A 13,885-nucleotide genomic window follows, 5' to 3' on the forward strand; every position below is an offset into this window, starting at 1 on the left:
GCACGGCAATGGTTGAAAAAGAGGCTTGACTGACTTGGTGCATGGACAGGACAAACTCAGGGAATTACAGACACAGCATCTGCCAATCAAGTGGACAGGAAGGAAAGAAAAGACAGCCAGGAGTTGACAGCTAGTTTAAAAACACTGGAGTTCTGATGGAAGTGAAGCAGAAGGGGAACAAGAAAATTCCAGCTCATCTGAGCAGAATTAGTTCTGGCTTTGGATCAGGCTTGAACTAAAGAGAATTAAATGTGTGCAATGTCAGTAGGACCCAACTATAAAATGTACTGCACAGATAATCATCTCCGAACACAGGGTGCTTTTAAGGAAAAAGTCGTTCTGAGAATACCCAGCAAATGCTGGCCTTGACTAAGACACTGACAAAGGCTACTTCTTGTCAGACTTAGAAATCAAGTCATCCAACTAAGAGCACTTCATTATGACACCAGTTCACACGAAGAGAGCAATGACTTTGAATGTGTAAGATTCACCACCAAGAACTGTTGCTCTTTAGTCATAGTAATCTAACAAATCATTTCTCATTAGTCAACTTAATGATTATCAGATGCTGCTAGTCACATGGATGACCAGAGTTTCTCATATAAATGTGTATGTTAGGCTAAAAAAAATTGCTATAAAACAATGAAAGGCTGAAGACATAATAAAGAATCACATGGCACCCTTCTAGACATATTAAAGAATCACATGGCACCCTTCTATCTATAAGGCCTGGACTCAAGGGTAAGTGCCTCAAGCTTTCACTTATTATTTGCTTGTTTGCATGGTTTTGTGTTAGTCTTGATTATGTGCCTGGAGTGGCTTTGAACTTGAGATCCTCCTACCTCAGCCTTCCAATTACCAAGGTCATTGGTATGAGTCACTGTGCCTCATGCTAACTCACATCTCTTAATGGTGTTCTAGGAAGCCATGTTATTGTATCACTTGGGAACGGAATAGACTCTTAAGACCTCTCAACATTTGTAGCTTTAAAACTGGATTTCTCTTGTGAGTAATACAGAAATACATTAAGGTTTGACTATTTTGACTTACTATCTAGATTCAGGTCTACTGAAGAGCTGTTGAGATGGTAAGCAGAATTTCATCAGTTCTGCACCTTGTACAGTCAAGAAATAAACATCGGCCAGGCATGGTAGCGCACACCTTTAATCCCAGCACTTGGGAGGCAGAGCCAGGCAGATCTTTGTGAGTTCGAGGCCAGCCTGGTCTACAGAGTGAGATCTAGGAAAGGTACAAAGCTACACAGGGAAACCCTGTCTCGAAAAACAAAAAAAAAGAAAAAAGAAAGAAAAGAAATAAATGTCACTATGACACAATTCACTGAACTGAGTTGACACAGAACTCACCAGTATCCATAACCTGTTCCCCTCCTACCCAGAGTGTATACACATTTATGTTGCTAGTCTCCTTAACTGAGAGCGTGCTGGCCTATTCATCACTCATGACCTTGGTACCTTTGAGGAGGAAAGATGAGAACTGTAGACTACCCTGCCCTTTATTAGTGTTACTGGAGTAGTGACTTTAATCAAGCATCTGAAAAGTAAGGCACCTTTATTCTCAGCATTCAAGGCATGTACAATCTATTCTCTCTGTTCTTGGCACCATCACAGCTCAGTCAAATTCTACCAGGATATGATAATCTCTCAACCATGCAATGATGTTAACTACAAACAATCTTCTAGAAATTTAAATCTAAGGCAAGTAAAACAAAGTGACTTTGAGAAAAAATACACAGAAATAGCTTGTTTATGGAAAAACTAACATCAATAAACCTAGCCATTCAATATGGCTATCTCCAGAACAAACAGGAGCTCAAGTATATATTTCTTGTTGGAGTTGTTTCTGAAAGTGGGACTGGCTACAGCTACTATGTATAAACAGGGCTTTACAGCAGCACCAGAATCTAGAGAACTCTGATGGAGCTGTCAAAGGAATTTATGTAGCAAGGGGAGAAATCTTGGCCTAAGGCTACAATCTCTCCTGATTAAGCTATTTAAGAAATCAAACAATATTTAAATTAAAAAATTAAGCAATTCCCTTTTCAATTAAAAGGGGCGGGGCTAGAGAGATGACTCAGAGGTTGAGAGTTCTGGATGCTCTTCCGAAGGTTCTAAGTTCAATTCCCAGCAACCACATGGTGGCTCACAACCATCTGTAATGAGATCTGGTGCCCTCCTCTGGCCTGCAGGCACACTGTATACATAATAAATAAATAAATGAATGAATGAATGAATGAATGAATGAATGAATGAATAGTAAAAAAAAGTGGGGGGGTGAGAGTTTCAGTTGGTAAAGGGAAATACTATGCTGGCTACTTTTACGTCAACTTGACAGAGTTAAGTCATCTGAGAAGAGGAGATCTCAACTGAAAAAATGCTTCTGCAAGATCAGGCTATAAGCAAGCCTGTAAAGCATTTTCTTAATCGGTGATTGATGAAGGAAGACCCAGCCCATTGGGGTATTATCACCCTGGACTGGATTCTTAAGAAAGCACACTGAGCAAGTCACTAGGAACAATCAAGTAAATAAAACCCTCCATGCCCTCTGCACCAGCCCCTGCTTCCTTCCAGGTTCCTTCCCAGTTTGAGTTGCTGCCTTGGCTTCCCTCAATGGACTGTATCAGGATCCGTAAGTCAAATAAACCCTTTCTTTCTCAAGTTGCTTTTGGTTGTGATGTTTCATCACAACAATAACTTTCTAAGATATAAACAAGCCTGACAACTTGACAACTTGAGTTTAATGCCCAGGTCTCATATGGTAAAAGTAGAGAGTTGTACTGTGATATCCATGTGTGTTCTGTGGAATGTCCAAGTGTACACAAGCATGTGTGCATGTATGCACACATATGCAAATGTACACATGCACATACTAATAAACGTAAAAGAATTTTGGAAGAGAGCATATAAGAAAATTGTTCTCAAAACCTTCATAAGAACCTGGTGCATCTTCAGCTAATTGTAGCTAAAAATTACCTCTCCTTATATCTAAATGTCCAACAGCAGAAAAGCACAACTGCTCTGATTCAGCTTTCCATGCATCCCTAAGTCTTTTAGTCATCTCCAGCCATCTAAGCATGACCACTGCTCTTCAAATCTCCCTTGATCCTCTTTCTGCTTGTTTCTTGGCTTCCAATCTGTCTTGCAGAGTACTGTCTGGTCCTCCTGATCCCCCACTATAAAAGCTGCAGGCCTCTTGCCTCAGCACTTAAGCCCACAGAGAGCACTGGTTGTAGTGATCATACACTGACTTTAATCAACTCAAACTGTAATCAGGGCTGAGCCCTAACCACACTGCCAGATGCAGCTCAAGATCCCAGAGAAAAGCATGCTAGAGTACATCAGGACAAAAGAAGCCAAGAAGGGTAGAGCTAGGAAAGTCCTGCAGAATGTGGCAGCAGAGAGCAGGCATTCCTGGGGTGGCGTGCAATCCCATTATCTTCTCAAAGTCACGCCCTTGTCACATGTCCCCCTCTCTGGATTCTTCTCCAGTTTTTTGGATTTTGTTTGTTTGTTTGTTTTTCAGATTGCTGTCTATTTTTCATTCTTTCATTTAAATAAGGTCTATCATATTAAGCTATGTACCTGGTGCTAGCCAAACTCATTGTGTGAATATATAGTATATGAAGACAAATACAAACAAGTCAGTAACTGCAAAATTACAAATTCAGAAAGAAAAACAAGCCCCTTAAATGCTGAGCAGGGTCTAAGATAGGAGAGATGTTTTCTACCTCTGCACGGATATGGAAGAGGGAGGCCAGAGCAGGAGAACCAGGCATGGGTAGGCTTCACTGAGCTTCTATCAGCATCTGCCTAACAGAGGCACTCACCCATGGCCTATACCCAAGTCCCTGTTTTGAGTACAATGATTGTTTGTAAACCTAACACTGTCTTAGACTCCCAAAGACTGCAGTGACATTCATGCTGTTTTTACACAGGAAAATTGAGGAGATAGCAGTTTTCAGAGGCCACCAAAGGCCTCATCATTTGAGAATCACTGATACATGAAAGACAGTCATTAAGTGAATGCTGGATAAGAACATCTTCCAACCAATAGCAATATCAAGTTGTGGGTGTTATGGCTTACACTGTTTCAATGTCTCCACAGTCCTCCTATTCCTGGGTTGTATCAGGTTGGGGTAGGGGAACCTTTGCTTCATGCCTTTGTGGTCTTTATACTCAACAATCCAGATAAACTGAGGCTCTTCCAATTCCAGGAGACTGCCAACACTCCCAAGGGACACAACTGCCATTCTCCCTGATTTAAAGTTCTGTTCTCTATCTGCCAAATCTACACCAACTTTTAGAGGGGACACTACCTTCTACATTTGTACTCCTGGTCTCTGAAACACTTATAGGATTGGGTTCTGTAACATAGAGGCACTGAAAAGAGCTGGATTCCCAACAACCTGTTCCAGTGCTTCACTAACAGAGCAGAAACTCAATGGAAAATTTAAAAGGGCAATAGCATCCCCAAATGCTACAAACGGTACACTTTCTTATTGCTCTCATTAAGACCTGCTGCATTTTGCAGAACCCTCTGCATTTATTTTCCCTGTGATATCACATAGAAGCTGTGTAGAAGGAAGCATGCTATCAACCCCAGAAGGGGAAGGAGGCTAGACCTCAAGGCACCAGTGATAGGCCTAAAAGTGGGCAGCACCCAGGCATAGACATAGGGCTTTGTCACAGACTGCACTTGACAAATGGCGCCAACACAGTGACCTGCCAGACCACTGGCCAGCACTGACTACATTCAAAGAACAGAATGCAGCTCTACTGGCAAAAAGCATATGCCATTGAGTTCAGTCCTACACTAAGAGACGTAGCACTTAGTCTTTCACCATGCTTGGTAACAGGATGCTACCACTCCTCTCATTCTAGACACATCTGCATAGATCATCTTCTGAGAACGCAGACATTGACTAACTGGCTCTTCACATAAACATTATGTGTCAGAAGCTGGTTTTATGTTAGAGATGTGAAAACTGAGAGAGATTCAGTCACTTATCCAAAGTTACATGTGATTTACACTGAATCCAGGGCTATTACATTGCAGTTTAGCTGTGGGGCCGATTTTCTGAACCAGAAAATGACATTATTTCATATGCATGCCTTATTCTGTGTGGGTCTCAGGTAAGAGAATGTAAAAAAGAAATATTTTTGTAATAATAACAATAAAAAAACAATAACTGTTGTTTATGAAATTGCTACCTGACAGGTACTGTGTTGATACATACATGTACTTATCTGTTATATGTTAGTGTCATCCGTACATAACACTCTTCACTGTGGAAGTAAGAGGCCATGCCCTATACTGTGAGACTGGCAAATGGAACCCTTCTTGGACCAAACACTGTTTTTTCCCACTGTAACTGGATGTCTGGAGGTGCGTTCTGGATTGGATGGGAAACAGGACTCAGAGCTCCTCTCTCTGTCTTCAATGATAATCCTGCTGGAGTAGGACTACATGGAAGCTACTTCCAAAGTTACCAACAGGAAAACCACATGGTAGAGACAGAGATTGACCATTAGGAATATGCACACAAAGAGTGCAATGATGCATATTGTGCACACAGGAGACAGTGACATAGACAATGCAGTAATATACACAAACACCAGACCTAGTAATACACACACACACACACACACACACACACACACACATAACCCAATGTGCACCCACACACATATCCCACAGAACTCAGTGATGTGTGCATACTCTCTCTCACTCTCAGACACACACCCCCATAGGACTCAGTGATGTGCATGTGCACACACAAACACAGGATGCAATGATACACAGGGGACCAACAATGTAAATGCACGCACACACAGTGCTCATGGTTCACCATAATCCTTTAAAACAGTATTCCTTTTGTTCCTTGTATCAAAATATTCTAGACTTTAAGGACCTTGGCTGCAGGGCTGTAGCATGAACTATTTCTACTTTTGCACTTAGGTAGTTATTACTCACGATCATCAAGTAAAGCTGTGGTTCTATGAAGAAAGGCTGAATCTGTGAAAATTTACTTGCCTAAAGTTAACATGACTCACACAGTCAGCTTTTGCCATTGCAGTTTTACCAAGTAAGGGGGAAATGTACCGTTTCACTTTATCAAAGGCAATTTTTCAGTAGGAAAGGGATACAGGCAGAGCTTCATATTTGATTATGATAAAGGATAATTACCTTGACAGAATCCAGTAAACTCTTAGGAAAAAATCGCTTTAAACCAACATCTTTTCTGAAATATAAAAAGAAACATATTAACAAATAACAGCATCAATCAATAATAACATACTTGAAAGAACACAAAAGTAGTTTATTTATTCTTCTGTTTGTTCAGGAAAGAACCAACTATAATCAAGCTCCAACTGACCAGCATATTTATGGGAGAGGATAAACTATTTTGTAGCTATATACAAAAACAGGCTTACAATTTATTTCAGTGGAATCTTTATTTCTTTCTCCTTTTTATTATGGAGACCCTTTCTGAAATATTGCCACATTGCAAATGGCAGCCTGTAATAAAACTGTTCTTCAGGTGTGGCACAGAAGTTATCCTTAGACACATAAGTTCCTCCTAGGTAACTGTATTTTAGAGATAGCAACTGGCCTAATTAAAACATAAACTGTCGAAACACAGTCCAAAGAATGAGTTGTACAAGGGGAATTCTGAGAAAATGCCAAGCAAACAAGACAAGTCTTGTGACCTCAGTTTCTTCAAAAACAGGCGATTGTTCTTGGAAAGTGCTTTTGTGCCCCTCCCAGTGTAGCAGATAGGAGTAAGTTTACTTTAGATTACTCATGACAAGTAGGTATTGTTATTTATTTTTATGCCTCTATGGAAAAACTTGTTTTGCCATATGCACCTTGTCTGCCACATATAGCTTATCCTTGTGATTGGACACTTTACTCATGTGACTCTTAACCCTCAGAGTATAAACTGTCTGATGCTCTAAATAAAGTTGGCTATTGCATGAGACTTTAGTCCACCTCATTTTTAGGCTCCACTCTCCTATGTTCACACCACATGTAGCACAGTAAACAACAGACTCTTCAAATTTATCTGAAATGATGACTGCTTCTTCTCCTTGACTTTTTTAAATTTAGGAAGTCATTCCCTAATCACATTTCATCTTCTCTATTTCACAAAATGGGAGGAAAGGGGGGGGGGGCTCAAGTTATTTGTCTTGGTTCAAAATGTGATAAATTCCAGCAATTTGCTAAATTGGGCCATAAACTCAGGGCTGCCATTATTATTAAAAACCTCAGAACACTCAAGAAACAGACTGAAAAAACAGCTGGGCTTGCTTTTGAAATTTACCTCCCACTTTGGGTACTGAACTAAAAGTTTGTCCACTAGATGGCACTGTGTTCCAGGAAGATGAAATGTACCTTTGAAGACAAGGGGTAAGAAGATCATGGAAAAAGAGAAAGGGATCAAGGAGAAAAATGAAGTTCGGGTAATGTATAGGTATCTTTTTGCAGAGTCAAATGGGGAGGGGGAACTAACTGAATATGAAGTATAAACAAAAAGGAGTTGTTTCACAATCACTATAATCAAAACCCCAGGAATCATGTCAGTTTGTATGGTTGACCCTCCATCCAATTACATTCATTAACCTATAACCTGAACAGGCAGCACCTAAATCAATGGACTCCTCGATAAACCCGTTTACTACACCGAAAAGTCAGTGTCTTGGCTCTGGCGTGCTGTCTTCTGATTGTACCTGCTCTAAACCCTGAGGTGCTGCTTCTCTCTAGCCACATATAAGTCTCCTCCTTTCCCTTTTCAGAACTCCTGTATCTAATATGATTAGTGGCTATGATCAGTGGCTATGAAAAGGAAAATGTCTACCAAAGCCCTCCCTTTTCTTGTTTTCTCCTTAAAAGCAGAGTCTCCTCATATGAAGAACTTTGACACTAATCTTCAACAGCACTACTGCTGGCATACTTCAGGGGCCAAGCCATCCTCTGATACTTGTAAAGGAGAAAATAAGTGCTGCATATAAAAACAAATTCTGTACAATCTTGAAGGCATTCTTGGTTGCTGTGATTCTCAGCCAAGAGTCCCTAACAGAAAGCCTGTACATTCACAGAAGAGCTCTGGGTCTGATCTTACTGATGTAGGGCTGCCTGCTAGGAGGAAGTAAGTCTGCCCATTCCCATCGCACACACTGGTTAAGTGAATGTGTTCATTAAGAACTCTGAAGGGCAGCTTTTTTTCCTCTGAAAATACCCTGGAAGCCCTTCCAGTCAAGAGAGCTTTGGCCACTAGGACATCTGTTTGGTGCAGGAGCTGTGACTGGCTAAAGAGCAGGCTACAAGTGACCCAGGAGACTCAGGACACAGTGGAGTACCTGGATAGGTAAGAAGTGCATGGGAGAGAATGCTGATACCCTGGCAAAGGCAGTGAATGCAGAGGATGCCAACAGTCCCGTTTTGGATGAGTTCGGCTGAGCTAGGCAACTGGTTAGGCCCAGCTAATGGGGTGAGGAAAACCAGAGCAGGGGTAGTCTATGACCTCCAGTGAATCACATATTGATGCTTCTCAGAGACCGGGACGTAAGAACTCATCAAAAATGAAAGAGTTAAAGAGGAATAAGGAGAGATATAGGTTTCAAAAAAAAACTTGAAAGCGTTTGTTTTTTTGTGTGTGTGTAAAAATAATCAGTAAGTTACCTTCTACTCAAGGTAAAGATAACGCCATTATTTGTTTAAATATTACTTTTTAATAACATTGTATACGTGTGTATGTTTGTGTGTGTTTGTGTGTGTGCTCCCAAGCACATGTATGAACTTGCAATTCTCTCCTTCCACCAGGTGAGTCTGAGTGGCTGACTTTAAGCCTCAGGCTTGGTGGCAAGGCCCTACATCCAGTGAGCCACTTCACCACCACCACCACCACCACCACCACCACCACCACCAACAACAACAACAACAACAACAACAACAACAACACATTCTTTAAATTTCAAAGTGTAAAGACAATGTTTAAGGTGTATCCAGGTTTTCTGTCCAACTAGTTTTGAGTAATAATGAATTTGTAACACTGATTTGTATGTTAGAACTCAGTTAACTATTTAGCAATAAAATAAAAAAACGAGCTGGGCAGTGGTAGCACAAGCCTTTAATCTCAGAAGTTGGGATGCAGAAGCAGGTGGATCTCTGTGAGTTCAAGGCCAGCCCTGTCTACAGAGCTAATTCCAGGACACCCAGGGCTACACAGAGAAACCCTGTCTCAAAAAACAAAAAATAAATACACACATGAGCCTAAAAAGTAGTGGAAAAACCTCAACAGCATTACCTCTGACACATTTCAGGTGCCAAGCCAGCTTCTGGTCTGCAGCTCCCCTGTCTGAGAAGCACCAAAGGTAAAGACAGACTATTACAGCTATCTAAATTTTAACTCTCTCTCATGAAACCAGGCAGGGATATGTATATCATCCAACTTCAATGAGAAGTCGGTTCTCTCTGAGCTGTATTTGGCCATAGTTAGACATGACAAACTGTTCTGCAACAGCTTCATCTCATGTCTTGTGCCCAAATCCTATAATTGTCCCATATGTAAACAAACATACACAACAGAAACAGAACCACTGGCTTTTACTATAACTCAACTATATTAGTAATTACCAAAAAAATATATCCAGAAAGCATCTAAACCCACCAGATTTAAAAACAAAACCATAGCAACAAAACAAACAAAAACCTAACTCAAAGGACAATTCAAAGATACTGCTGAACTCCAATTCCCTGGGCAAACCATTAGGGTATTAGGGTATTAGGCTCTTTCTTTGCTTCAGTGTGACTAAGGAGGACACACACACAGATGATAGGCTAATAATATCAGAGTTAGAATGGGGCTGCTCAACACTGTAGCAAATGGCTACATATAAATTACCTAAACTAAAGTTCTGGTCCTGGTTTGAGCAGCTCTATCTCCAGGGCTCAAAATTCCCACATGTGGATAATGCCTACTGACTGGACAGAGCAGGGCAGACCCAGAATGGTTCCACCACCCTCAGCAGAAGGCCAAGGCACATGGCTGTGTCAAAGTGGTGACCGCAGAATTTTTAGCACCCTTCCTGCCCTGTACACCTGAAAGCTTCTTAGGGCAGAGATGAGTAAGAATAGTACTGGGCACGGAGATAATTACCATGGGGACAACCACATAAAGGCTAGGGTTCCTTGGGGAGCAGGCATAGAGGGAAGTGACGAGCTGGCCCACAGTGCTGAAATAGCATCAAGACAGAGAGCCCACAGAACTGTCCTCAGCCTAGAGCCTTTTCCTGAAAGCACTTACAAGTGTTTGACCCTGGTAGCAAAAAGGGTTACTACTGACATGTGTTCTACATTCACACTATTTTCACTTAAGCTACAGGGAACCTGTGCACATCTGGTTTCTCCCGACAGATGGCCTCATTTTGGTTATTGGTCTTTTTAAAAGATTTCTTGATTTGTTTTTCTTTCTTTCTTTCTTTTTTCTTTTCTTTTCTTTTTTTAAAGACAGTCTTATGTAGCTAAGGCTAGTATCACATTCATGATCCTTCTTCCTAGGCCTTCCAAGTGCTGATAAGACACCTGTGTGCCTGTCTTATACTTTTTCTTTCCTTAGGTGACATACCAAGATAAACAAACAACTAACCTGCTGGGTGTGAAAAGTTCTAAAAGCTAACATTGCTCCAAACCATGATTCTGTTCTCTCTGCCTCTGTCAACCTTGAAGCCCTTTCACTTCTGCACGAAATGTCCTGCCATTCAGCAAGTGTGCTCATGCTTGGGGAGTTGTAGTCACTGTGTCAACAACTCAAAGCCTTGCCTTCCTCACTGACACCACACTGGCATTCAGAATGAAACAGACAGGAAAGCATTGTGTTCAGGAGGACTCTTCTCTAGCCACAATACTCACAGTGTTCCAGACTTATGGAGCTATTCAAAGCCTGAGGTCTCATTCTGCACATACATGTTCATGTCCACAAACCACAGCACAGTAGGCCTTTGGCAACCTCAGATTAGACTAAGCACTACTTACATATTAAAGAGGAACTAAGTGTGAAAGTGAATCCTACATCCATGTAAAGCCCTCCTCTTTTAGCAGTGTTTCTGAGGAGTCTAGCCTTGTCTGGTGACTTCAATACTTGTGCAGTATTGAGTGCCCCATCCCCAAGCCCCTACCTTAGCTAACTTTAAGTCACAAACTTATTCATGGGATACAGAATATCTAATAAGAGTTGGATGCTCTGTTAAGTATAAGGAATTCAGGCAGATCCCTATGTTGATGCTGTTCACATTCTCCTAGGGAAAGAAACAACAACAAAAACAACACAGCAAAATACACTACATGCAAAGATGATTAAAATGGTTTAAAAGGCAGAAGTAAAATGTTGCAGAAGAGACATTTTTCTCAGTGGTGCAGCCACTGGGAAGTTGCCAAGTTCCTCCTGTAAGTAACTCCTTACCCAAGTGCTTATAAGTATCCCTGACTGGTTAAATTCTCCCTCTCCTCAAAAACAGCAAAGTGAGAAGTTAAGGGTTCCAGTTGGTAGGAGTCCGCCCTCACAAACACCACCTCAGAAGTCTGCATTTTAACAGTGCATTACACTTGTAATATGATCCTTTTCTCTAAGCCTGTGGCCTCCTGCTGCAGCCACTTTCTACTTATTGGCTCTCATTTTCAGATGTACATGGAAGTCTCATCTAACTTCTACCCAGTCGGTTCCCCTGGAATATGAAGGGCCAAGTGAGGCTGGACCCTCACTGCCATATTACTGTCTATTTGTCAAAAGAAAAGGTACCCCATTCTGTCATGCTTAGAATGACAAGAGAAAGCAGTGGAATCTTTAGTTTGTTTGTGGAAGAAAAACACACACACACACACACACACACACACACACACGAAGTATTCAAATAGTGTGTTCCCACAATTAGAGGCTCATCTTTTTTTTTTCTTCCCCGCAGACAAGGTTTCTTCATGTTATTTCGGTGCCTGTCCTGGATCTCAGTCTGTAGACCAGGCTGGCCTCGAACTCACAGAGCTCTGCCTGGCTCTGCCTCCCAAGTGCAGGGATCAAAGGCATGCACCACCACTGGCTGGCTTTACCTTATTATTTTAAACATAATAAAAACTATTCTTTTGAAATGTGGTAAAACTGAGGGGCATTCTGTATTAGGTTGTAAATCACCACACATATCTTTAAATTTTCTTCTAGTAGTTATCTGATGAAGTATATGGACTATTTAATGACTTTTCTTATGGAAAAATAAAGAGGATCTTGAAGCTGGTAATGAACAGGCAATATTCCAAATATGCAGGGTTTGACTTTTTGTTTTTGTTTTTGTAATGAAAAAGTATATAAATTGTAAATGGCTCTGAGGTACCCACCCGCAAAAAAAAAGTGGAGAAAGCAATGCTGAGCCTGCCCTGGATGGAGGAGAGGTCAATTCCTAGGCACAGTACAAGACAGGCATGGCAAATAAGAGTCACAAGCATCCCTTTAGCCAACACCATTCCTAGGACACAGACCAGCCTATGCAATACATATGTACAATGGAAGATAACTAAACGAGGTGCCTGTAAATATCCATGAAGCACTGAGAAAATTAACTATTAATCTAGAAATATTAACAATAAATATTCCTTCCAAGAAACGAGGGGAGGAAAAGATTCTAAAATGACTGAAAGAATTTTGCCACCAAACATTGCATATATAATAACTTCTATGGCTGGGCACAATGACATGTTAACCCCAGCACCTGGGAGATGGAATGGATCAAGATCATTCTAGGCTACACATCAAATCCAACATAAGGTGGAGTCTAGCTCAAAAAGCCAAAACTAACAAGTAAACAAATTAAAATACACATACATATAAGTAACCTACTTTATGAAAAAGGAAGACAGGAATGGTGGAACATGTCTACAATCCTAGCATCTTTGAAGCTGAAGCAGGAGGATCCCAAGTTCTAGGCCACTCTGGATTCTATAAGTGAAACCCTGACTTAAACACACACATATACACACGAGTAATGAATAATGTCTACAAACAGACTGAGATATTGTAAAGATGGTTTGGTTGGTAGAGTTACTACAATGTGCAGGTCTGCAGGATGCCCTGGCTGTATACATAAAGCCCCATGGGACCCTCTACTGAGATTCGTGGCTAAAGCTATGTGTATTGAGATGAGTAAGTCTGACATCTGGACACTGAACTGGGAACTGAGGGTGGCAGAAGTGGTGCCATTCCTGGCTCTCCTCCGAAGTCACCACTGCAGTGTTCAGAAAGGAAACCCCTGCAGCCAAACTCACCGTCTAGGAATAGTTGGGGGCCTAACTGGGAGTCAATAGTAGCAGAAGACTTAAACAGTCCTAGCACGACAAGATTAGTACTAAGTACAAAACCCAAGTCAGCTATGCAAAAAAAAAAAGGGGGGGGTGAGAAATAAAACTGAACGTGCACATATGGACACAGAGGTTACTGAGAATGAAGGAAAAGCTAGCACCACGGAGCCTGGACTTGCAGTGGGAAGGCTCACAACCATCTGTTACTGCCGCTTCAGAGCATCTGACAGCCTCTTTAGATTTCCTCAGGCACCAAGCATGCATATGGTATACATATATCCATACAGGGAAAAAGCATTCATGCACAAAAATTTCTTCTAAAAATCTAAAAAAAAAAATGGATAAAATAGACTAAGGCAAAAAAAATCAAAACTAAAAAATTATTAGACAGAGAGATCACTATATAGAATTTTAAAAAAAGATTTATACATTATGTTTTTATGACTGAACACAGAGCCTCCAAACAGAAACCTAACATTTAGACCCATGAGAGTAAACCAACAAGGCCATTATGACAATCTTGTAC

At 41.0% G+C, this 13,885-nt stretch overlaps 1 protein-coding gene across 26 annotated transcripts in view; it reads right to left on the reverse strand.

The window, feature by feature from the left end:
* Ptk2 (protein tyrosine kinase 2) overlaps window positions 1–13,885 on the reverse strand; it is a 221,195-nt gene that overhangs the window by 101,237 nt on the left and 106,073 nt on the right. For all 26 annotated transcript variants that reach the window (XM_028886014.2, XM_037197525.1, XM_037197524.1 and 23 more), the window contains one exon: window positions 6,205–6,259. In XM_028886014.2, the coding sequence (XP_028741847.1) occupies window positions 6,205–6,259 (55 nt within the window). The remainder of the gene's footprint in view (window positions 1–6,204; window positions 6,260–13,885) is intronic.

This window comes from Peromyscus leucopus, chromosome 20, assembly GCF_004664715.2.
Source record: "Peromyscus leucopus breed LL Stock chromosome 20, UCI_PerLeu_2.1, whole genome shotgun sequence".
Taxonomy (NCBI): Eukaryota; Metazoa; Chordata; class Mammalia; order Rodentia; family Cricetidae; genus Peromyscus; species Peromyscus leucopus.